Raw genomic sequence first — 26,243 nt, 5'->3', positions numbered from 1 at the left:
CGGGGTAAGAGAAAGCCGAGCCCGAGGCGCCGGTCTCGGGGACCCGCCCGTCGGGCGCGCGGCTCCCGCGCCTCCCACCGCAGCGAAGGCGGGGCTGTCGGGTCGGCCTGGGCGGGGAAGTGCTGGGCCGGGCTGGACCGGGCCTACGTCCCACAGCCCCGGGCGCTCCGCGCGCACCTCAGGTGTTTCCGGCTGGATAGCAAGCCGGCTTTGTGAGCTTTGTTCTCAGCCGAGGAGCGTCCCAGCAGCGAGGTTGCCGCTAAGCACTCTGGGAAATGGAGTCCGGGGGCACTAAAGGGGGCGTGGCAGATCGGGGGATTCTGGGAAGAGGGATGCGGAGGTCGCAGAGCCAGGCTTCCGAGGAGCGGAGAACGGGAGCGTCTCCTGCTGGTGGTGGCCTTAGGTCTTGTCACTGCACTGAGAGCCTTGAAGTTCTGAACTCTGGGGACAGAAAGAAAAACATGGGGTCCGTGTCCTACTCATTTCCCCTTCTGTGTTTTGCTCTGTGAGAGTTTTAGAGGGCCTGGGTAAAGGGTTCGACTCTGAGCGTGGAAGAGATTCCCAGCCTGTATATTTTCAGAGTCTTATGGAGCGAGTGAGGAATCGGATGTACGGCCCCATTTATCAATTGCACTGTGTTTATGAATCGCAAGGATGAAGCAACTGTGGGAGCCCTGCTTTTAGTTACTGCAGCATTAATCACAGGCTAGCTAATGGCCACTTCTGTGCTTTAGGGTCTCATGAGAGTGTCTGGACCGTCTGGAACCAGGTGTGTGACTGAGGCTCACAGTGCACTGTCCTGATTCTCTATTTTTGCCCTGGTGTGGAATATAATGACTGATCTGAGTACTCCAAAGGATGCCCTTCCAGCTGCGGAGTTAATATAGACTAAATAATGAAGGATCCAAGCAAAGTAGAATGACTTCTGAGGCCCTAGGACTTAACTTTTCCTAGGAGAAGAGGGAGAGGGAGGTGCCCCAGGGAGTGGGAATCAATTCCAGAGTGGGGGGCTGGTGGTGGCAAACCTAACCCCCACATCTCTCTCCAGGGCTTCAGAGTAGAGTTGAATGATTTACAGAAAGAAGCAGATTATGTATTGCTGAGAAGTCCATGTTTATTTCATCGGAAACAGTGAGTACAGAGGAAGTCAGCAATAACAGGACAAGGAAGAGAAGCTGATTATGGACCACTGAACTTGAGGAAAAAGGTAACAATTACAGAAATAAACATGGAATTGAAAGTGGGGACAAGTGGAGGAAATACCCTTGATGAGAATGAAAAGGTTAGGTGACCTTGCATGATAGAAACAGTGCAGCAGACACACATCAGGAGAAGGCCCCAAAGAAGAGAGACGCAGGCAACGACCATGCTTGGAAATCACTAAGTAGAATCTTTGTAATACATCTCCCTGTCCCGTCTTCCTCTTTCAGCACTTCAGTGCTCATCCACATTCCCTCTGAAGCCATGGAAGGGAGAATATTCCATAGTGCTTGCTTTTGTAAAAAAGAGCAGGTTGCACTTTTTCAGCCCTGTTAGACTGTTGCAAAAGGTTGACATATTATGGGTCCTTGAGTTTAACTTTTTGGTCAAAGCACTTTCATGTTGTTATTGTCTTTCTCCTCATTAGAGCTTTTGGAGTTGAGTAGAGTAGGGATTATGTATATAATTCACCTGTCTTGTGATAGCTTTTGTCCTACTGGATTTGGAAGTGGGAAGATAGTATTTACCCCCCTCATGGCTTTTTTCCTACTCCTTCCAGCCATGACTACTAAGGATGCTTCTCTGCCCCAAGAACAGAGCACAGAAGAAATGAGTCCTACTGTAGAGCTCCTTCCTGTTGAATTCCAGGTGAGTTTGAGTTTAATTTCCCTCCCCTGAAATTTCAGCTTGGTGTTCATAGAGTGTTCTAATTTCTTTCTTTCATCTTGCTTCAGAGGTTCATGGAAATCCCATCCAGAGAACTGAACCAAAGTAATTTTTCCCTGACCACTTGAAGCTCTAGGGAGAGCTCAGGCAGGAGCTTTAAATTTGGGAGTAATCGGTGTGAATGGTACTTTAAAGTATGAAACTGTGATCACTAAGGGAATAAGTGTAGACAGAAAAGAGATGGGATCTTATTACTGAGCCCTGTAGCTTCCAACACTTCGAGGTCAGGAAGATGAAGAGGAACCAGCAAAGGAGACTGAGAAGATGTGGCCAGTGAGGCAGGGGGAAGTTCAAAGTGTGGCATCCTGGTAACCAATTGAGGAAAGTGTTCTAAGGAGAAGGGAGTCATCAGCTTTGTTAAAAGCAGCTGCTAAGTCAAGTGAGACGATACATGAGCACTGACTGTTGGATTTGGCAATAGGAAGACCATTGGCGACTGCCAAGAACAATTTCATGGAGTGACAGGAGTGAAAGTCTAACTGGAATGGGCTCAGAAGAAAATGGGAGGAGAAAAATTGGCCCCAGAGGCTACAGACAACTAGTTTGGAGAGTTTTACTCTAAAGAAAAGGAGAGGAGTCGGATGATAGCTGGAAGGAGTATTAAGACCAAAGAGGGTTTTTTGGATTTTTGTTTTCTTTTTAAGATGGGAGAAGTAAGAGATTGTTTATAGGTATGTAAGAGTAGGTGAAAGAGAAGATGTCTAGATTGAGTGCTGAGGGACTCCAACATTTAGAACCACTTTTCAAACATTACTTTATTGATTTTAAACAAATACTCCTGTGAGTTAGGGGTGATGCCTATTTCACAGTAAACTGAGGCTCCCGGTAACCTGCTCAGAATCATAAAAGGGTTTGAACCCTAATCAGATTCCAGGTATGTCTGATTCTAAATCTTATGCCTCTAACCACTCTGTTCTGTTGACTGGCTTTCCCACAAAGTATTTTCCAATTAATTATGGTCAACAAAGTACACTCACATGGCTGTCAATGTAACAGAGTAGGAGTCTTAGAACAGGTGGTCATTTTCAGTTTCAAATCAGCAAATCCACCCATTCAAAACAACTTTAATTACAAAAGGATAACTAAATAAATCTGAGTCATGGCCCAAAGCACCGAGAAAGAAGAAAAGTACTGAGAAAGAAGCAGCCTCTGTTAGAACAGCATGATCGTCTATATGCATTCAGGATATCAAGCTGAATTTCTATAAAATCTCAGAACCTTCCAGAAATCAGTATAAATTACATTTCTGAGCTTTATCTCATCTACAGTATAATCAGTAATTAACATTTCGTTGTCATTCAATGGTTCATTTATATTAGGTTTACTTAGTAAAATACGTAAGAGAAGAGTATAATTAAGAGTATAGCTTTGAAGACACCTGCATCCCACTGTTCACAGCAGCACTATTTACAATAGCCAGGACATGGAAACAGCCTAAATGTCCATTGACAGATGACTGGATAAAAAAGATGTGGTATATTTATACAATGGAATACTATTCAGCCATTAAAAATAACAACACCATTTGCAGCAACATGGATGTCCTTGGAGAATGTCATTCTAAGTGAAGTAAGCCAGAAAGAGAAAGAAAAATACCATATGAGATCCCTCATATGTGGAATCTGAAAAAAAAAAAAGCCAAAACAAAACAAATACAAAACAGAAACAGACTCATAGACATAGAATACAAACTTGTGGTTGCTAAGGGGGCAGTGGGTGGGAAGGGACAGACTGGGAGTTCAAAATGCAAAACAGATAAACAAGATTATACTGTATGGCACAGGGAAATATATACAAGATCTTGTGGTAGCTCACAGTGAAAAAAAAGTGACAATATATATATGTTCATGTATAACTGAAAAATTGTGCTCTACACTGGAATTTGACACAACTTTGTAAAATGAGTATAACTCAATAAAAGAAATGTTTATAAAAAAAAAAGACTGCCTGTGTCCAAATCTCAGATCTGATCCTCACATCTGTAAACAATGTTAATAATAGTACTTACCTAACATCATTATTATTACAAGAGGTAGTTCAAAGGACTTAGTACATAGAAAACAAATTGTAATTGTTAGCTATTATTATTTTCCCTAACATAGATTAATACTTAGAAAATTTAGAATATTCCATTAAAATAGCTAAAATAAAGGTTTAAACTTCAGATTAAAAAACTCTTCCTGTTCTAGATTGTTCTCTTCCCTCATGGATTACCAAGTCCTCTAAGAATGTGCTGTTCTTCTAGGAACTGGTGACAGTCAAGGATGAGGAAATGGACTTCACCCATGTGGAGGAGGAACAGCTGAATTCTGCCCAAAGATTCGTGGGCATGGATATGAAGGTGGAGAATTGTGGGAGCCTGGTATTTTGGGGTAAGGAAGTTATTTTTCAATGCATACTGCTTACTGGGACATAAGCTAATGGCATCTAAAATGCCATACTTTTGCTTAAGACGCAGAGACCTCTGATCCCCTAGGGGATCCATGATCATTTTGTGCTCAAAGTTGGGCTTCTGTTCTCTTTTGGCAAGTAAACATTTGCCATATATGGGACTGAAAAAGGACAGCTTCATTATTATATTGGTTTTAAGACTTAGAAAGCTATACTAATTAAAACAATGTGGTATTGGTGAAAGGATAGATGTAAATCAGTAGGACGGAGCAGACAGTCCAGAAATTGACCCACACATGTATGGTCAATTAATTTCTGACAAAGATGAAAAAGCAATTCAACGTTAAAAGGAGACTCTTTTCAATAGATGATGCTGAAAAGTTGGACATCCATATACAAAAAAAATGAACTTAAATCTATACTTCCCACCATATATATACTAAGTAACTCAAATGGATCACAGATCTAAGTATAAAAACTAAAACTATAAAACTTCTAGAAGAAACATTAGAGGCAGTCTTTATGACCTTTTATAAGGCAAAATTTTATTAGCTATGACACCTAAAGCTCAATCCAGTAAAGCCATCTGGGTCTTGAGTTTGCTTTTTTGGAAGGTTTTCAACCTTCAACCCAGGTCCCTTGGTAGTTATAGGACTATTCAAATGATCTATTTCTTCTTGAACGAGCTCTGGTAATGGTTTCCTGCCTTTCATTTCTGTAACTGGTAATCCGTATCTTCTGTTTTAATTTTGTTGGTCTTCCTAGGAGTTTAACATTTTTGGTGATCTTTTCAAAGAACCAGCTTTTGATTTCATCGATTCTGCTGTTTTCTCTTTGCCGCTTTATGCATTGATGCTCTTACCGTTATTATTTTTCTCCTCTGCTTTGTTTAATTTGCTCTCCTTTTTTTTAGTTTCCCAAGGGGATCACTGGTATACGATCTTTCTTCTCTAATATGAACATTTAATGCCGTAAATTTCCTTCTGCTTTAGCTGCATTCCACAATTTCAATACATGGTGTTTTCATTTTCATTCAATTCAAAATAATTTCTATTTTCACTTGTCTCCTCTGACTCATGGTTATTTACACAAATTTCTGTTTTCGATTTTGTAGTTTGATTCTGTTGTGGTCAGAGATACTTTGTATGATTTTAGTTATTTAAAATGTTTGAGCTTTGTTGTGTTATTTGTAAGTGCATAATGTTCCATACACACTTGGAAATAAATGTTAAGTAGGTCAGGTTGCTGACAGTATTGTAGGTTTTCTCTGTCTTTACTGATTTCCTGTCTGTTGGCCTCTACTGATTACTAACTGTGGAGTGTTGCATCCTGCAACTATAATTGTGGGTTTTTCTACTTATCCTTTTAGTTCCATCAGTTTTCCTTGATGTATTCTGAAACTCTTGTTAGGTATATTCTCGTTAAGAATTGTTACGTCTTCTTGGTGAATTGACCGCTTTATCATTATGCAGTGTCCCTCTTTGACCTTGGTAGTATTCCTTATTTGGAAGTTTATTTTGTCTTATATTAATATGACCACTCTAACTTCCTTTTTTTGTTGTTGTTGTTGTTTTTTCTAGCTTCCTTTTAATTTTTGTTTACATAGTATATGTTCCCATTCTTTTTGTTTAAACTATTTAGAGTGAGTTTTTTGTAGGCAGCATATAATTGGGTCCGGTTTTTAAATCCATTCTGACAATCTGTGTGACTTCAGTTGGTGTGTATAGACCATTTAAAGTAATTATTGTTTTATGGATGTATTTAAATCCTCCATGCAGCTAGTTGTTCTGCTTTTGCTCCAACTTTTCTTTGTTCATTTTTATCTTTTTCTGCCTGTCTTTTGATTATTTTTTATTATTCCATTTTATCTCCACTATTAACTTAGCATTAAATCTTATTTTAAAAGTTTTTTAGTGGTTATACTAGAGTTCCCAATATCCTTCTTTAATTCATAATAATATACCTTTAAAGAATATTATAAAACTCCATGTATAGTATGAGAAACCTTACTTCAGTAAACTTCTAATTTGTCCCTCCCATCTTCTGTGTAATTGTCATGCATTTGACCTTTACATATGCTGTAAGACCACAATACATTGCTACTATTTTTGTTTAAGACAGTTATCTTTCAGAGCAATTAAAAAAATGAAAAAAAAGACTTTTATATTTATTTTCATTCACAGTTTTTTTTTTTTCTTTCAGCACCTTAACTGTCACTTCATTGTCTCTGGCTTATAATTTGTGACAAAAAGCTTGCTATCATTTTGATCTTTGTTCTTCCATATGAAATGTGTCTTTTTCCTATGGCTACCTTTAGGATTTTTGCCTGAATCTTTGATTTTCTACAGTTTGAATAGGATGTGTCTAGGTGTGTGAGTGTGTTTCATTCTACTTGGGGTTCTGAGCTTCCCTGGATCTTTGGTTTGATGTCTTCCGTTAGTTGTTATCAGCCATTGACACATCAGGTACTGTTTCTGCCCACTCCATCTCTGCTCCTTCCAAGGTTGCAGTTCCCTGCGCATTTAAGCCTTTGATACTGTCCCACAGCTCTTAGCTGCTCTCTTCTGCTTTGTTAGTTTTTCAGTCTTTTTCCCTCTTTGTGTTTTAGTTTGGATAATTTCTGTTGACCTATTTGCACGTTTACTGATTCTTAGCTTTGTTGACTCTACGGATGTGCCCATCAAAGAAATTCTTCATCTCCATTACTATATTTTTTCCTTTCTAGAATTTCCATTTGACTTTCTCTTATAGTTTCCATCTCTCTGCTGAGATTCCCCAAGCATTAATGTGTATTGTGCACCTTTTCCACTAGAGCCTTTTACATATTAATCATAGTTATTTTAAATCCCCTTCTGGGTCCAATATCCGGGTAATCATTGAATCTGGCTCTGTTGGTTACTCTGACTATGGTTTTATACAATCTGATTTGAGTGGGGCTGGGAAAGGGTGCTTGGAGAGAGGATGCAAGCAGACCCCTTGTGAGGCTGTTGCATTAGTTTAGGTGAGAGGCGATGGTGGCTGAACTGGCGTGGTAATAACGGGGAGGAAGAATACAGGATGTATTTGAGAGAGATTTGGGGGGGATAATCCATAGAACTTGGTTTCTTTGTTGTGGCTGGTTTCTGACGTTCAGCTAGAAAACCTTTTTGAGGTTTTGTTAGGTTTAGATATGTACTAAGTAGTAGACTGGTAGCTTACAGATAATAAACACTGCGTAAGTGTCTAATATTATAGTTCAAAGCATATGTTAAACTTTATTACTGTGATATTATCAACTTCTGAAAATTATGGCAGCATTAAAAATATGTTTTACTGAAACATCAGTTATGTTTCTATAATGGGATAAAAGGATCTTAAGAAAGGCTATCACAGTGGGGCAGGATATAGCTTAGTAGCAGAGCGCATGCTTAGCATGCACAAGGTCTTAGGTTCAATCCCCAGTACCTCCATTAAAAACAAATAAATAAACCTAACTGCTCCCCCTCAAAGAAACAAACAAAAAAGAATGGCTAGCGCCCTCTAGATTTGCCTCATTGCTGTATTATTTGTGTTCAGTTGGGTTCATGCAGCATATATTTAACCATGTACTTGCTCTCTACAGCACTGTCATAGGCCCTAAGAAATATCAGTGAGCAAAAGAGGTGTGCTTCCTGTTCTCAGAGAACTTACCTTATGGTGAGGAAAGAAGGAAGGGAAAGAAGGAAGGAAAAACAAAGAAAGGGAGGGAAGGAGGGCGAGGGCAGTGGTTAGTGGAGACACAAAATCTTAAAGCCTATGCTAAACAAACAAAAAATCTGTGCCTTTAAAGAAGGACTAGAGAACTATTTAAAAAGTCAAAAGTAGTTGGGAGGGTGTAGCTCAGTGGTAGAGCACGTGCTTAGCATGCATGAGGTCCTGGGTTCAATCCCCAGTACCTCTATTTAAAAAAAAAAACAAATTATCACCCGTCCCAAACAAAAACTAAAACAAAGAAACAAGTCAAAAGTGGTTGTCTCCAGGTGGTATTATTGTAAGTGATTTTTTTTTGTTTTCTTCTTTTTTTAATAAGTAATTTTTTTTGTCTAATACTTTTTCAGTACCGCCCAATCTCAACCTGTGTTTTCATCACTCTCCTTCCCGCTTCCTCCGTTATTTTATTTTAACATTTGTTCTCATCCCGTCTGCTTATCCTCTTCCGTGGTTATTCTGTTCAGTCTTCCGTTCTCTCAGGTAGAGCGTCCTCACTGTCTGACGTCTTATTGTCCCTCATATTAGTCGTTCTCTCATCTCTGTTATTCACTGAAACTTTGTTGTCTGCCATTGCCATGAAGGTCTTTCTGAGAACATTCCAGTAAGCATTTTTAATGGGCATCATCTTAATTCTTTCTAGCTTCTTGCCACCTCAGCAGTTTTCTTTCTCTTGGCACAGAGAACACCAACCTTTGTACTTTTTATTTATTTCAGATTCTGACGCCATACCTGAAACTAAAGTGTCCCTTTCAAAGCAGGACGCTTATGAAGAAATATCCCCTGGACAGGAGCTGATAATTCAAAGACTTGAAAAGGATGATGCCTGGGAATGTGGAGGCACATTAGAAAGGCAGCAAAGAATTCCGAAGAAAGATATAAGGCAAGTCATAATTAAACACAGGAGAAACCCTGTGGAGGATTGTAACGGAATCGGGGTAGGTTCAAACTCAGTTAAACATCAGAAAGTTTACTCAGTGAAAAAGCCTTGGAAGTGCACTGAGTGTGGGAAGTCCTTCACTTACTGCTCAGCCTTTGTCCTGCATCAGAGGATTCATACGGGAGAGAAGCCCTATGTGTGTATGGACTGCGGAAAGGCCTTCAGCCGGAGCTCATCGCTTATGCAGCATCGGAGGATTCACACCGGAGAGAAGCCCTACGGGTGTAACGAATGTGCGAAAGCTTTCAGTCGCCGGTCAGCCCTCATCCAACATCACATCATTCATACTGGAGAAAAGCCCTATGAGTGCAATGAGTGTGGGAAGGCCTTCCACCAAAGCACGTACCTTATCCAGCATCACAGAACACACACTGGAGAGAAACCCTATAAATGCAAGCAGTGTGGGAAACCTTTCAATGACACCTCCTCCCTTATTAAACATCAGAGGGTTCATACAGGAGAAAAACCCTACGGATGTAACGAGTGTGGGAAAGCCTTTAGCGACCCGTCAGGCCTCACTCAGCATCAGAGGACTCACACGGGGGAAAAGCCGTACGAATGTAGCGAATGTGGGAAAGCGTTCAGTTACTGTTCAGCTCTTATTCAACACCAGGGAACCCACACTGGGGAGAAGCCTTACAAGTGTAATGAATGTGGGAAAGCCTTCAGTGACCGCTCAGCTCTTGTAAGACATCAGAGGATTCACACTGGGGAGAAGCCTTACAAATGTAAAGAATGTGAGAAAGCCTTCAGCCAGAGCTCATCCCTGACCAAGCACCTGAGAACACACACTGGAGAGAAGCCATATAAATGCAGTGACTGCGACAAGGCCTTCAGCCAGAGCTCATCTCTTATTCAACACCAGAAAATTCATACAGGAGAAAAACCCTATAAATGTAAGAGGCATGAGAAAACCTTCCGTGGGCGTTCAGCCTTTCATCAGCATAAAGGAATTCATGCTGAATAGGATGCAGCAAACTCATGAGGTAATTGTGTATCTTCTGATTGTATAGACCTGCTCTAAGTATCACAGGGCGGATCACAAAAACGAGTGTGGCTGTGCCCCCCAGAAACTGGCTCTCTTCCTTGAAGTGTTATTAGGTCTGGAAGGGGGCAAGAGGTCCATGGATGTCTCAGTTACAAACCAAATGGCTGAAGCAGAGAAGAGAATTTCCAGGGAAGCCCAGAGGAGAAAGTCCAGTTTAGCTGGAGAAACAGAGTAAGGAGCTGAGCGTCTAATATCAGTAGAAAAGTTAATCGGAGGAGCAGCCTGAACATTGCTTGAGGCTGAGGGCTCTTTAACAGCAGTTTTCAACCTGAAGCCAAAGTGGGGAGGATCAGGATCCCAAGAAGGAAAATCACCAGGAAGTTTCTAGAGGCGAAAAGAGAGAGAAAAATCCAAGCCCAGAAACGCTCCTTTCCTCTGTCCCTACACGCCACCCGTTCACTTGCACATTTGCAAACATTTAAACCAGTAGTGATTTACCTTGTGTGCACATTGAAATCACCTGGGAAACTTTAAACACATGCCTGCGTCCCAGCCTTAGAGATTCTGATTAAGTTGGACTGCGGTGTAGTCTGGGCATTAGGAATTTTAAAACTTCTCTGGCAATTCCAGTGTGCAGCCAAGATTAAATGCCACTGATTTAGACTCTTTCTGCACAAGGATCAACTCAGTGAGACAGGATCACAGGCAGCTGAGGGGAAAACAGTCCACGTTAGCTCACGAGAGCTCTTGGGGTTCTTGCTTCCACCTTTTCTTTTCTCTTACTAATTATATAACATCATCTTTTCCACCTGATTTTGGATCCCTTTGCTTGGACCTTGTTTTCTCTGACTTCATGTGCACTGAACTGCTCGATACTGACGTCTGCTCTGGCCCTGACTCTTGCTAAGTGCGCTCCTTTAAGCCCAGTTACAGCTTTCTCAGCCACTTCTGACTGCCGGGATCATATATAATGCTTGCCACCCGTGGCCCAGTGGTGGCAAATATTAACCATAAGAAACAGTCTTAGAGAAGGACCTAAAGACCAGAAATCAGGACTGAAGACAGTGACTGTAAGGGACTTTCAAAGAGGTAAACTTCTGTTGTGTGCAGGAACTAATACTGAACTTCACAGGATGTAGGTGGGAGGGAGGGTAAACTAGGAACATTCATTCCTACATTTTAAAGGAAGTACAACAGTAACTCTAAAGGGAGTTACAAGAAATTACAGATGACATTGTAATCCCTATAGAACATCTGTTAAGAGATGGCGTAAGTAGAGGAATTAAATTATATACTAAGAAATGTTTAACCCAAAAGAAGGCAGGAAGGAGGGAGAGAGAAACAAACAAACAGATGGGACAAACAGTAAACAGAAAAATGGCAGACCGTACTCAGCCATATCAATAATTACCTTAACTGTAAAGACAATGCCCGAAATGAAACTCAGATTGTCAGGCTGAATAAAGAAGAATGGCCCAACTGTATCTGAAAGACACATACTGTAAATACAGAATGTTCAAAAGATCCAAATGTTTAGAGTAATGATGTTGAATTTTGTTGGAAGCTTTTTCTGCATCTGTTGAGAAGATCTTATTCTGATTTTTATTCTTCAATTTGTTGATGTGGTGTGAAGGAGATTAAGAGGTACAAACGTTCACTTACAAGATAAATGAGTCACGGGTATGAAATGTACAGTGTGGGGAACAGTCAATAATTTTGTAATACCTTTGTAGGGTGAAGATGGAAACTAGACTTACCATGGTGGTTATTTTGAAATGTATAGAAATATTGAATCACTATGTTGTGTACCAGGAACTAACATAGTGTTGTAGGTCAATTATAATGTAAAAACAAACAAATGAACCAACTCATAGAAAAAGAGATCAGATTTGTGGTTACCAGAGGGAGGGGTGGCAAGAGGGGAACTGGATGGAGGCAGTCAGAAGGCACCGACTTCCAGTGATAAGATAAATAACTACCAGGGATGTAATGTACAACATGATAATAGAATTAACAGTGCTGTACGTTATAAAGGAAAGCCATCAGGAGAGTAAATCCTAAATAGTTCTCATCACAGGGAAGAAAACCCATTAAAAATTTTCTTTACCTTTGTATCTTTGTAGATGATGGATGTTCACTAAACTTACCATGGTCACCATTTCATGATGTAAGTCAAATCATTATCCCGTACACTTTAAACTTACACAGTGCTGTACAGCAGTTACATCTCAATAAAACTAGAAAAAAAAAAGGAAAAGAATTTTTTAATGTCACTAAGGGACTGTAAATATAGTGGAATATTTAAGAGAATTCTGGTTTCATTTGTACTTTTTTTTACTCGGAACTACGGCCTAGAGTCACTGGGAAATTCAGGTCTTCATCTTTTCAATTGAAGAAATCAACAGAGACATCCGTTTGTTAGCCAGTGTCATTCCAGAATGTTCCACTTGGGACTCTGGCAGCTTCATCCTCGGGGAACGAGCGTCCTGACAAGGTCCATTGTACAAACCAAATGGCGTTAAAATCCCAAAACTTTAGATTTCAAGGTGAATCGGAATATCACAAAATAATCAACATACAGATACAACACACTGGGGGGAGGGTATAGCTCAAGTGGTAAAGCCTACGCCTCGCACACACGAGGTCCTGGGTTCAATCCCCAGCACCTCCATTAAAAAAAAAAAAGCACATTAAAACTCTACTGAGTTTCCTCTTCTGACCCTGATGCAGTTACTACAACTGGACTAACTTACTAGACTCGTTGTTAAACACTATCAAACCAGACAGAAGATATGAAAAACTGTTCTCAGACCTTGGACAACAGTCAGTGCAGACCCGTGACCCCCGAGGAAAAGGAAACAAGTCAGGTGAGGCCTGCGGTTGCCCTGACTTTCTAACTGGATGCACTTTCCAGACCACAGTGCAGGGGAGGGGGATCCCACAGACCACAGCAGGCTCTCTGAGACTTGGAGACAGAGATTTGAGTTCAAGGAGGCAGAGGTAGTGGGGTCTGGGTAGCAGAACCCTAGAGAGCTAGAAGCGCACAGAGAAAAAGCTCTAGAAATCTCCATAAGGGTCCTCCTGACTTTGCTCCTGGCAGAGCGAATGCCGGGCAAAGAAGGAGCAGGAAGATAGAAGCTAACAATCCCCAGAGCTCACACACAGCTGGGGATGTTCACGTCCTGACCAGCCATGACAGAGTCCTCCCTGAGCCCCCGAGGCGCTGAGCAGAGACGCAGAGGACAAAGGCAGAGCAAAAGCACCAGACAGGCCCAGAGGGCCTCAAGACTTGCTCCAGCTTTCAAGCCAAGATCTCACCTTTCCTGGGGGTGACGCACCCTCACAAAGCTTCAAAACAAGCCTTGAAAGAATCCAGCTGAAAGTAATTTGAACTCATTGCCTAAAAAAAAGCTTTTACTGGTAAAATATACATGCCATAAAATTTACCTTTGTTAAGTGTACAGTTCAGTGGCACTAAGTACATTCACACTGTTGTGCAACCACCACCACGGCCCATGTCCAGAACTTTCTTCATCTTCACAGACTGAAACTCTGCACCCACTGAACAGTAATAAAAAGTAACTCTGTTTCCCCGTCCACTCAGCCCCTGGCAACCAGCCTTCCACTTGGTGTCTATGAATTTGACTAGCCTGGGTATCTTATATAAGTGGAACCATACAGTGTTTATTCTTTTGTGTCTGGCCTGAGCATTTAGCCTCATGTCCTCAAGGTTCATCCACGCTGTAACATTTGTCAGAACACCCTCCCACCCTGGTGTCAGACACCAATCACCAGTCCAGGTTGTCACCTGTGCTTCTGATCCACTGGCTAGAAATAAGGGCCCACAGAACCCACTCCCTGGGTCCATCAATTTGCCAGAGTGGCTCACAGAACTCAGGAAACAGTTTACTTGCTGGTTTGTTGTAAAAGGATGTAACTCAGGAACAGCCATGTGGAAGGGATGCACAGGGTGAGGGGCGGGGCCGGGGAAGCAGAGCCTCGTGCCCCTCCTGGCTCCACACCTCCCAGCACCCTCACGATGCAGCAGCCATTTCTGGGTTCTCATGGGGGCCATACGTGGGCGGGACGGGTCCAGTCATCAGCCTTTGACATGATTGGTTCGACCCTAGCCCCTCCCCTCCGGGGTTGGGGTGAAAGCTCCCCCCTCTCATCACGTGCTCTGTTACCCTGGCCTCCAGCCCAGCCTGGGTGTTTTCCACGGTTGCCACGTCAGCATAAACTCAGGTGTCGTTGAAGGGACCTGTGAGGAGTAACAAGACATTCCTCTGACCTGTGCTGCTCGGGAGCTATTTCAGAAACCAAGGACAAAGCCTAGATATTAAAAGACGCTCCTTTGCTCTTACAGGAAATTCCAAGGGTTTTAGAACTCTGTGCCAGAAACAGGCAGGAGGACCAAATGTCTGTTTCTTATGTAAATCCCTGTGTCACAAGGGGAGGAGAATGGAGACAGAAAAGGGAGTGTCATGGTTACTGGATCTAGGCCCTGGAGGAGACAGGAGAAAGAGAGGATGGAGTGGAGGCAGAGGAGGGGTCACTAGAAGGGCAGCCCCTTCCTCTGGGGGAGAAGAGAGGAGGGGAGGACACTCGCAGGACTGTCTGGGGAGGTGGGAATGCGGGAGGAGGTAAGGGGCTATTTTCTGGGGCAGGACTGGCAGTACCTTCTGAGAGGAGGGGGTGGGGTGAGCCCGGTGTCCTCACAGCCCCTCGTGCCCCTCGCAGTGTGGACCCCTGGATTGGTACCATGCAACTTCTGCTTCCTCACTGGACTCTTCATTCCCTGAAGCAGGGCCGGGGCTCTGAGGGTTGTACAGGTTGTGCACTTAGCAGCTCTAGGGTCCCTGTTCACGCAGCTATGATGTGAGGGCATCCCCTGGAGTTGAGCAGTGCACAGCCTGAGTAGCTGTATCCTGTAGCCCCGGTGGGAGCTGCAACCTCTGTGCGTTTCTGTTGCTGGCATGTAGCTTGGAGGCCGGCAACTTCTCAGTGCTCAGTAAACATTTCCTGAAGGAACGAGAGAGATAAAGGTGTAGATGTAGAAAGACCTGATAATCTGAAGGGTGTGAAATAGTATCTAATTGGCTTAAATTGCATTTCTCTTATTACTAACGTCATTGAGCATCTTTTCCTCTTCATGGGCTCTAATTCCTATGTTGTCTTTTCCTAATACAATGTAGTTGAGTTTATCAATCTTTAATAAGGCTCATGCTTTTTGAGTCTTGTTGCAGATTGCTACCAGTTTATCAAAAATTTGTTTTCCTTCTTCCTGGGCACACTCTCACAGTAGAACGTAATTTAGCACTTGCTTTTGGGGAAAGAAATTGGGAGGGTGGAGTGAAAGCCGCAGGACAGCTCACACACTGACCAAGGAATTCTACCTCTGGGAATGTAGCCTTAGATTCTAAAGAGCAATCCAAATTATCCTAAAATTACACTGATATTCACTCTAGCATTGTTTGCAACAATAAAAACTGAGACATGCCTGGAATGCCCAAGAAAAGGAATTGTTACATCCACTTGATGGACAATGAGCAGCTATTAGGCAAAAGGTTATGAAAACCATGTAAAAATTTTAAGACATAATACTAAAGATATAAAGTATAAACCTTGTGGTTTTTGTTATATAAAAAATGCACAAAAAAATCAGACGGAAATACATCCCAATGCTTGTAACAAGCGGATCACTGCGTTTGGATTATGGGTGATTCTCCCCCATTGTGTCCCTAAATATCAAATAATGTACGTATATTCCCTTCATATAAAAAAAGTTCAAAAAGAATTTGGATGCAATATATGTTATTTGTGTACAGCACTAGAAAGATAGTAAGAAAGATTTAGGCTCTAATCCAAATTTTTAGCTGTGGCTAACCCAACAAGCAAAGAATGAGAAAGCAACAGGGACTCTGCAAAATTAGTTTTTCACAAAGTCAAAAATACAGAGTGCTTCTTGTAGGCACTGAACTTTACAGGGTGTCTTGGGTTACAAAATATTGACCATCTAAGTAGCAAGACAGTTCTAAGTGACGGAAATCCATTCTCTGGGAAGTAACTGGAGTGGGCAAAGTTTGGTCCAAAAGCAGAGGTAGGAAGCGTGAAGAGACGAGGACAGACCGTCACGGGTCAGCCCTCGCTCATGTCAGCATCTCCTTGATGCGGCTCCCGACTTGAGCATCTCTCTCTCCGTCCTGGCGATAGGCTATCCAAGTACGTCCCAAGGCTGAAGTCGGACTCTGTTTTAGGTGTGTTGCCCAAGGCAATTCCATCCACAGTGAATGAAATACTCCAAAGCCAAAGAATGTGGTTTCTGGAAACAGAAAGAGAGAGAGAGGGAGAGAGAGAGAAACAAAACAGCTCAGGCAGAAGCATGTCAAGATGATGGGACTTTATTTCTATGGATTCTTTGGTGTCGGATGAGGTGGGAACTCTGTCTAAAGCTCTCCCCACATTCAAGACACCTGTAGGGCTTCTCGCCGGTGTGAGTTCTCTGGTGTTTGATGAGGGTGGCGCTCTGGCTGAAGCGCTTCCCGCAGGCGGAACACCCGTAGGGCTTCTCCCCGGTGTGGATCCTCTGGTGCTTGGCGAGGTCGGAGCACCGTTTGAAGCCCTTGTGACACTCCTCACACGTGTAGGGCCTCTCCCCGGCGTGTGCTCGCTGGTGCCTGGCACGGTGGGCAGCCCGGCAGGTGCCCCCGCACTGGGCGCATCTGTAGCTCTTCTCCCCCAGATGGATCCTTTGATGCCGACTGAGATGTGAGCTCTGCCTGAAGCGGTCCCCGCACCTGGGACACGTGTATGGCTTCTCGCCCGTGTGCGTCCTCTGGTGCTTGATGAGGGTGGCGCTCTGGCTGAAGCGCTTCCCACATTCTTGGCATTTATAGGGCTTCTCCCCGGTGTGGGTTCTCTGGTGCTTCAAGAGGTCAGAACGCTGTTTAAAACCCTTCACACATTTATCGCATTTGTAAGGTCTTTCTTCTGGGAACCGTCTTGGGGTCTCCAAAAGGCCCGGACCCTGGCGATTTCCCTCCTGGTCAATATTTTTGTGGGGTTTTACCACAGCTAAGCTGTGTTTGCAGCTGTCCCCACGGCCGTCACCCAGCAGGGGACTCTCTGCGGTCTGCACGTGCTGACAAAGAACAGAGTCTGAACTTCTGATGCTCTTCCCCAGTTCACTGATTTTGGAGTCTCTCTCTTCTCTGGGGCCGTTCTGGAGATCTGAGATTCCGGGGACTCCCGGCTCTTCAGGAGAATGTTCAAGTTTCAGTGATGAGGGCTTCCCTGAGTGCTCTTCTGCCCTGTCCTCATGCGCCTCACCCCACTCGCAAGACAGGCGCTCCTGGGACCCTGGTAGCTGCTCCTGGGGCTCCACTTCGTCTAGAGTTTCTTGCTTTGGAATCAACTCTCTGTTCTCGGTTCCGGTTTCCGAACCTGAAACATTAAAACACAGACTGCTGACAGGCCATCCCTGGGGGAGAGTGAATAAGAAAGTGCCAGCAGAGAAACCACCCACCCCAAACCCTTTTAATATTCTCCACAAAACCACTCTTGAAGTGAAAGTATTTTAATTAACCTGTCAGGTGTGCTCACGCTTCCTGCACAAACCCCGGCCTTTCCTTTGAAGCTTGTGCTTGCTCCCTCCGACCGCCTCTCCCCGCCCCCACGCCGCTGTCCTAGAGTCATTATATCACAGAAGGCAAATCAGGAAAGGGGGGTGGAGAGATGGTACAGCCTTTGTCCCATGCATGAAGGATGGTTTAACAGGAGAAATTCTATTAGTGTGATGAGTGACAGTAACGGACATATCAGGTGCCTCCTGTGTGAAGGCGGGATCTGGGTAGGCAATAAATCTAGGACTGATGGAAGTCGGTAGGGGATCCCATCCCTCAGTCTAGAATTCTTGCAGTTCACTCTCTCGGAAGGCTGAACCAGATCAGTTCTGGACTAGAGCCATCAGGCACAGCTGAGAATAGGGGACAGGCACCACTCTCCCATCTGGAGAATCAAGTGAAAGCTGACACTAACTGATAGACCCTCAGGGCACTGTCCCTGTTCAGGCTCAAACTGTCGGCTCCAAAGTTTACCTCCTCCAGGCTGGAGCAGGGATTTCCCAGGCTTTACTCCCTACCGTATCCCCATCTAGAACAGCACCTGGCTTAACTGCAGACACTATAGGGTATCTGTGGAATGAATCTCTCTATGGTGAAGCCAGTCAGGGCGTTTGCTTGGTGGAGACCTGGTGGGAGAGTGTTCCAAGCATATGGAGCGATCAGAGCAAAGACCATGAGGCAGGATGCCCGCCACGTCCAAGGAGCAGCAAGGTCAGTGAGGCTAGAGCTGAGTGAGTGAGGGGAGGTGGGAGGTACGAGGGCCGTGCCACGTTGGGCATCACAGGCTTTTACTCCGCGTGAAATGAGGAGTACTGCACGTTCTGGGCAGAGGCGGGGCGCAGCCCAGCATTTAAAAAGGAATCCTTGGTGGCAGAGGATACAGCTCAGTGCTGGAGTGCGTGCTTAGCTTCGTGTGTATGAGGTCCTGGGTTCAATCCCCAGTACTTCCTTATAAATAAACCTAATTACCTCGCCCGTCCTCCCCACTCCCACCCCCCAAAAAAGAAAAAAGGAATACTTGGGCGACTGTGTTAGGACATCATGCCATCAGCTGAACACCAAATGTGGACAAGAATGTGGGGAAAGAATTCTCATGCACTGCTGGTAGGAGGGCACACTGGTGGGCAAGCAAGGCGGGCAAACATCCCTAAGTACACTCTCCTCAGACCCCTACAGAGGAACACCAGGAGAAAGATACGAGAGCATCTGGTGTAATACTGCATGCAGTGGTGAAACACTAGAAGCCTGCACATCCACTGGCAGGAGGATGGATAATGTATATTGGAACATTCACACAATGAAACATACAGGTGTTCAAACAAATAAACTATAGCTACTCGCATCAACAGGGCTAAATCCCAAAAATGTAAGAAAAAAGGCAAGGTGGAAAGGACTATACAGCAATATAATTTATGTCCCATAAAAACATGTAAAAATGCTATATATATTTATATATTATATATGGTAACATAATTTATATCCCATAAAACATGTAAAAATACTATATATGTTTACATGCTTACATTTATATTGAGAGAGTGCATTTGTAGAGAGAATATAAAACAAACACGGAAATGATAAATCAGGATATTAGTTACCTCTGGAGAAGGAGCGAGGGGACAGCTTTCAGGGAGGGTACACAGAGCTTTACTTACAGTTTTGGCTGTAATATAGTCTTCCATTGAAAAAAAAAATGAAGCCAATATGACTAATACTAAAATTTGATAAACCTGGGTGGTAAATACACAGGTGCTCACTGTACTTTTTTTTTATACTTTCTGTATGTATTTTATTCAAAATGAACCAAAATAAAAAGCTAAATCTATCACCTAACAATACAGAACAGAAAGGTCTCGCTGGGGTCACAAAAGGGACCCAAAGGCTTTCAACCTGTGTCTGAGTGGCAGCTGAGCTCCCGGATTTACTGAAGCCAGCCCCTCACAAGTCTCAGCCAGCTGGAAACAAGCAAAGGCAGGCGCTTACCTGGCGAGGCTGTGCTCCCACAACCCTTCAGCGTGCCCTCCCTGTAGGCGTCCCTCAGTGCTGGGCCCAGATACTGCCACTCCTCCCAGGTGAGAGACGCAGCCACATCCTGGGCTGTCACCAACCCCTGAAACAACATGAGATCCGCCTTTAGCACCTGCTGTCCCCAGATGGCATTACTAGTGTCAGGATGAGGCCGGACTCCGGAGAGGAGTCTGCAGCACTGAGAAATCGAGTTCCTGCCACGGCTGTTGAGTCTTTACCGGCGAGCCTGGTACTGATGGGGCAGTTGCTGGCATTCCCCGGTAGTCCTGAGAAGCCTTTCTGTGGGCTGTCTATGCTAATCTGGGGTAAGAGTGAACTGTTCATTTGAGTTATATCACTGTGATTTATCAAAATGGAAACCAGATATGGATTAAAAATATACAGGTAACCCAAGTCCCGAGTTTCAATACTGGCTTTCAGACAGTTTTCTCATGTAAGAGATGGATCCAAAGATCTATCTTAAGATGAAGGTAACAGCAGGTGCTTTCCCTCCCACTGACCACACTGCACAATAAGATAGTTAGCCAACGAGATGACCTTTTGAGATGGTTTATTTAAATGTATGTTGATCATCCCTAGAAGGTAATGCCACAGTTCTTACAAAGGGAAGGTTCTAAAATAGTGCAGGGAGATGGCTGTCCAGGTTTCAGCAACGGGTCACAAACTGACTCCAAGGATCTCTCAATGACAGGGAAGATGAATGTATTTTTTTTAAATTGAAGTATAGTTAATTTACAATATTGTGTTAGTTTCAGGTGTACAGCAAAGTGATTCAGTTACATTTTTTTCAGATTATTTTCCATTATAGGCTATTATAAGACATTGAATATAATTCCCTATGCTATACAGTAAATCCTTGTTGCTTATCAATTTTATGTGTTTCTATCTGTTAATCCTATACTCCTAACTTATCCCTCCCCCCTCTCCCTTTTCCCCTTTGGTAACCATTATTTTTTTTTCTATGTCTGTGAGTCTTTTTCTGTTTTGTACACAGATTCATTTGTATTATTTTTCAGATTCCACATGAGTGATATGTAATATTTGTCTTTGACTTACTTCACTAAGTATATTCTGTAGGTCCACTGAGGTTGCTGCAAATGTCAATATTTTTATTGGCTGAGTAATATTCCTGCGTGTGTTTGTGTGCGCGCGCGCGCGCGTGCATGTATTTATACATCTTAAGTCAGTCATCTTTTGATGGGCACTTGGATTGTTTCCATGTCTTGGCTTTTGTAAATAGTGCTGCTATGAACATTGGGGTGCATGTGTCTTTCTGAATTAAGAGTTTTCTCCAGGTATATACCAAGGAGTAGGATTGCTAGATCATATGATTAAGTCTATTTTTAGTTTTTTAAGGAATCTCTGTACTGTTTTCCATAGCGGCTGCATCAATTTAAGAGCAATGTATTTTAAAATTTTCTGTTATGTTTTGACATCATTAAAAACAACAACAAATCTTTCTGGCTGTGGAGACCGCCAAATTCTTAAGAGCAAAAGGATCAGCCAAAACTAGTTAATCCTGAGCCACATCTCCTCTGTCTGGCCCGTACACTCCAGGAGGCAACATTCCCCTGCCTCAATCACCCCAACGCAGGGTATAGGCAACCAGGGACCACTGCTATAATTTAGAGCGCACTGAAATTATTCACAGCAGCCAGTTCTAAACTGTTCTCCCGCCCTGCCTTACCTTTCCTTCCAAAACCCCGACATAACCTCTGGCCTCACCTTTCCCCTTACTCCTGTCATCTGCGTCCTGACCACCCTTGCATCTTTCCCATGAGGCTCTGAGTGGCATTTGGTGCCTCCTGTTTCCAGCACCTGAGTATAACAACATTTGTTTTTTCATGAGCCTCTTCTCTCCCTGTAAAGGACGACCACACTCCTGTGTGTCTCCTCTCAATACTCTGAAGTCTTCTCTACAACACTCCTTCACTTCTGACACCACAGGTGTGCACTTTCAAAGGTCAAGCAATTCTGCGACACCAGCTGGGTGGAATATAGTTGAACAATTCTGACCCTACCTACCTGGAGATGGTGTCAGATCTCACAGATTAAAGGCTTAGTCTTACAAGACCCCCCTCCAACCCCCGCCGCACTTCCACATGGTCACCTATAGACCTGCTTCTCACCACTTGGCTATAGATCTGAAGTTCCTGTGACCTCTCTCTCAGTTCGATTAATTTGCTAGAGTGGCTCCAGAACTCAGGAAAACAGTTTACATACTAGATTACCAGTTTATGATAAAAGTATGTAAGTCAGAAACAGCCAGATGGAAGAGATGCATAGGGTAAGGTCTGGGAGGTCCCGAGTACAAGAAGTTTTGTCCTCCTGGAGTTGGGGTTCCTCACACTCCCGCTAAGTGGATGTGCTGACCAACCCAGGAGCTCTCTGAAACCCCTACTATTGGGATTTTATGGTGGCTTCATCACGTAGGCATGATTAAGTATTAACTCCATTTCCAGCCTCTCTTTCCTCTCTGGAGTACCATTATCAATTGTGGGAGTAAAACAGATGCTCACTTTTGAAGCGGTGGTGAACCGTTACAGCATAGTGTAACACACTTTCCTTCCTGATCTCTTTCTTCCCAAATTATCTAGTTAGACAAGAGGGTGCCTTACAATGGGTAAACAATACTCCTGTGGTGGTTCTGTGCCTAAATGTCTACAACCCATGGACCATTTCCGGGATGGATTTATTGGTCACTGTTTCCTACAGAAAAGAAAATGTTTCATGCACATCCTGAAGTCCACACAAAACGTAATAAGGACAACTTTTGAAGCCCACAGCATCCTTCACACCTCCACTCCTCATCCTCCCACCACTAGAACATTTTCACTCCTCACCTTGGGTGAGGTCCCGTTAAGTGCTCGCTGAAGAGCCCGCACCAGAGCAGCAGCCTCCTCCCCACTCTCCGGGCGGCGCTTCCGCGCCCAAGCCTGGAGCTCTCGGGGTAGGATGGTCAGGAACTGCTCCAGCACCAGCAGCTCCAGGATCTGCTCTTTCGAGTGCTTCTCGGGCCGCAGCCACTGACGACAAAGTTCCCTGAGCCGGCTCAGCGCCTCTTCGGGTCCGGCCACCTCCTGATAACGGAACCGCCTAAAACGCAGTCGGGAAGTTTCGGGATCCTGACAGTCCCCGGGCAGGTCGGCCTCCCGCCCTCCAGGTGAGTTGTCTTCCACTTTCACTATCCAAGGTCCCTCACGCAGGGGCGGCGCGGCGACCCTGCCTGGACTTGCGGTCAAGCTCCAACTCATCTTCCCCCCGCACGCGCTGACTTCCCCGGAGTTCTGCCTTCAGCTGAGAAGACAGCAAACCCAGCAAAATGCTACGGGACGAATCGGACCTCCCGAGAGCGCTGGCTCAGGACGGCCCCGTCCCAAACAGGGTCCCACCTGGCCCGGCCCCCGCCCAGACTCCTCCCACCCGCAGCTACCCGCCCCCAAGAAGCCGCTATGGCCCGCGACAAAATATACCAACAGCCCATGCCGGAAATGCGTCACCGACTCCCTGTGGCGCACATCCCTGCGGGCATTTCCGGTTCCTCTCTAGGCGCCCCGGAGGACTGAGGTGCATCTCGGTGGTTTGCCGTCCTCACACTTAGCGAGGGACTCTACCTGTGTACCTTGCAGGGTGGAGCTTGCAGTCCTTAAGGTTACAGAACTACAGGATATTCTTCCTTTAAAAATGAACGTCATTCTTTAACACATTATCTGTGGATAAAGTTTTGTAAATTTTGTCTTAGGGAAAGTTAAAGATCCAACGGTACAAGTGGTAATTCATTGGATATTCATTTACGCAAGGTGTCGTAGCGTATCTATATGCCAGGCACCGTGCTTGACACTATAAATACACAACTGGGAAGACAGAGTCCCTGTCCTCAAGTTGCTCACAGTCTTCTAAAGGAGACAGAAAAATCCTTACAGGACGGTGTAGTAAATGCTTTGAAGTGAATACAGTGTTGATTTGTCTAACTAGAGGTGGAAATGATCAACCATGCCTGATGAGGAGGGTACAGTAAAAGACTTCAGAGAAGAGATTAAAGCTTAAAGAGTCCATGTGAACTGAAGACTTTTTTTTAATTAAAAAATGGGTTAAATTTATAGGCAATCAATCCATAGTAGATTGTATCATTCCCTCCAATTTTACGGTTTTCTACACCGAGCTCCCTTGCAACGCTTTGAACTTGCTATCCAAGTTGCCAAGGATTTGTCCTCTTCTAAAACCAACTCCCCTGTTGTGTCATTTACTCCCTCTTCCTCACTTTAAAGTATCAGCATGGACACTGCCCCACCTTTTCTGTGCCAGTGTTCAGAAAAACAAATCATGCAGGGAGTTGGGGTATAGCTCCGCGGTAAAGTGTGTGCTTAGTATGAATGAGGTCCTGGGTTCAATCCCAAGTATCTCCATGAAAACAAACAAACAAACAAACCAGACCTCAAGAGACCCTAATACTTAAACTACACTCTACTTCCTTCACAGAATCAGCTTTTTTTGAGTTGTGCTTTGATACCTGCCATCGGCTAACATTGAAGGGTCATTAAAACCTATTAATCTTATTTACTGCAGAGATCTTATTAAGATATTGTCCACTGTGTCATACATATAGTGTCCTTTTCCTGGGCAGTCGTGGAAATTTCTCCTCCCTCTGAGTACCAAGAATAGCTTGATTTCTCCTAAGTCAATATGAATACTTGGCTTCTACCCAAGATACACTGCAAATCATAACTGATCTTGTTTCCTTCTTGCATTGCTTGCTGAGGCTTCTCAGAGCCAAATTGTGGGCTATCTTTTGCCAGTGTATAGGAGTTTACATACAGTAGGCAATTTGTAAACCCCTTATCCCTGGCTCCATCTTACTTATCCCTGCCCTATTTTTCCTTTTCTCACTTTATCACTTAATTTTTTTTTAAAAGATGACGCTGCTAGCATTTTTCAATTAACTTCTGTGAACAAAGCACCAGAAAAGGCTTTGGGGACACAGAAATATATCATTCAGTGATAGCAGTGAGAGAAGATGAAAGCACTTGATATTCTGCAGATGAAGGCAAAAGTTACATTACAGGAGAAAGGGAGATAAGACCTAAGCAAATAACTATATGATGATCAGAGTCCATGGTCATACAACCCAGAAACAGGAATTGGTGGAGCCAGACTGTTAATCAGCTGGAAAGCAGACAGAACCTGTATCTCCTCTCACTGGGAGGAGATGAAAAATGCTTCTACTGCCCTCATAGTACTTGGTAGTCTCTTCCGGATCCAAAGATTGTACAGAAGCACAGATATTAAGACCAATTATTAATCCTCAATAACATTAACACAACATAGAATGATCACACATGTAAACAAACAGACCAATGCAGCAGTATAGAAAATCTAGAAACAAACTTCAAAACACAGGCAAATTTAACATACAATAAAGGCAGCATCACAAATAAATAAGGAATAAAGATACAATTTTTCATAAATGTTGGGAGAACTGAGTAATGATTTGGAAAAAGATAAAGTTGGATCTATACTTTGCATCATACACCAAGATAATTTTTAATGGACCAAAGACTCAACATTTAAAAATGAAACCATGCAATGTTCTATTAAAATCAAACATAAACATACATCAGACTTGAAAATTCCCTGAGCAGACAAAGCTAATTTAGTCATAAAAACAAAGCTTAATTTAGCTTATTTTGCAAAACAAGCCAGGCTAAATTGACCTGGATAATTTCTTGCTTATGCCTCTAAAAATCATCAGCAAAACTTAAATTGTTCTCCCAATTTGATATGAAGTAATCACTACCCAATTTTCTTTCGTTTAAGAAAATTCTAAATTGTAACCAATCACTGTGAAGAATAACCAGTCACTGCCTCCATATTTTGTAAGATGCTTTTTAACAATGTACTTCTGAGCCTCATTCCATAGTTTGGTTTGAGTGCTCCCAGTTTGCATTCTGCCTTTTGGTGCCTGCACAATAAATTTCTATTAATGACTACTTCATTAATTCATTGGTTTGTTGGTTTGTTTGTTTGAACTTTTGACAATTCTAACTGTAAAAAGTGAAACCACACAAATACTACATTGCGCCAAACATACCGCAGTGTCAGTTTAAGCGTCTCCCGCTATAGGTCCCTCTGGGAATAGTAGAGGATTTTCTGCGTTTCTTCATTCCCGTAAAGTAGACCACGGCGCTGGCAAGACAGTCCCCAAACCTCATTCCTGGTTTGAGTGAAAATTCACAACATACAGAAAAAAAAACCCAACTCTCCTGGAGCATCTAAGGATATAAGCCTTCTGATTCAGAGTCGAGTCGGTGAGCCTCATCCTTCTTCGTGACATGTAAAACAGTGACTGTCGCCCTGCCTGTCGCACAGCTTTGTAAACGGATACAAAAATGAGAGACTATTAAATATGGGATCCCCTTGGCTAGAGAAGCCCTGAAGAGACGCCTCCTCTCTCCGTCCCCACTGTCTCCAGCCAGGAGAAGACCCTGTCCCGACACTCAGCCTCCCACTGGAGGCGCCGAGGAAACGCCTCCCTGACCTCCCGCATTTTGATAGGCCTGCGAGACGAGGCTGCGAAGAGAGCCGCGGTCCTATTGGCTGGAGGGCGTGGCCCGCGTGGGACTTC

General features: G+C 43.7%; 2 protein-coding genes across 4 annotated transcripts; one reads left to right on the top strand and one right to left on the bottom strand.

The window, feature by feature from the left end:
- Positions 1–402: 402 nt before the first annotated feature.
- Positions 403–12,771, top strand: LOC102540502 (uncharacterized). 3 transcript variants are annotated; one of them, XR_012061298.1, is made up of 6 exons: positions 403–466; positions 1,049–1,207; positions 1,760–1,848; positions 4,172–4,298; positions 8,761–12,138; positions 12,702–12,771. XR_012061298.1 is itself a non-coding variant. In XM_072943267.1 (6 exons), exons 3-5 carry the CDS (start codon positions 1,762–1,764, stop codon positions 9,948–9,950), a joined length of 1,404 nt encoding a protein of 467 aa, XP_072799368.1. In that variant the 5' UTR covers positions 403–466; positions 1,049–1,207; positions 1,760–1,761; the 3' UTR covers positions 9,951–9,969; positions 12,095–12,237. The 3 variants fall into 3 exon arrangements, 2 of the variants coding, with proteins under 2 accessions (XP_072799368.1, XP_072799367.1); XM_072943267.1 differs by lacking the exon at positions 12,702–12,771 and having other exon boundaries at positions 8,761–9,969; positions 12,095–12,237; XM_072943266.1 differs by lacking the exon at positions 12,702–12,771 and having other exon boundaries at positions 8,761–12,237.
- Positions 12,772–16,352: 3,581 nt separating this feature from the next.
- ZNF394 (zinc finger protein 394) lies at positions 16,353–23,056 on the bottom strand. The gene is made up of 3 exons (XM_006210408.4): positions 22,465–23,056; positions 19,577–19,703; positions 16,353–17,414 (listed from the first exon to the last, which is right to left on the bottom strand). The coding sequence occupies exons 1-3, from the start codon at positions 22,873–22,875 to the stop codon at positions 16,357–16,359; spliced, it is 1,596 nt and encodes a 531-aa protein (XP_006210470.1). The 5' UTR covers positions 22,876–23,056; the 3' UTR covers positions 16,353–16,356.
- Positions 23,057–26,243: the final 3,187 nt, after the last annotated feature.

This window comes from Vicugna pacos, chromosome 18 (genome assembly GCF_048564905.1).
Source record: "Vicugna pacos chromosome 18, VicPac4, whole genome shotgun sequence".
NCBI lineage: Eukaryota > Metazoa > Chordata > Mammalia > Artiodactyla > Camelidae > Vicugna > Vicugna pacos.
The sequence above is the reverse complement of the archived record's forward strand: the minus strand, read 5'-3'. Positions and strand labels throughout refer to the sequence as shown.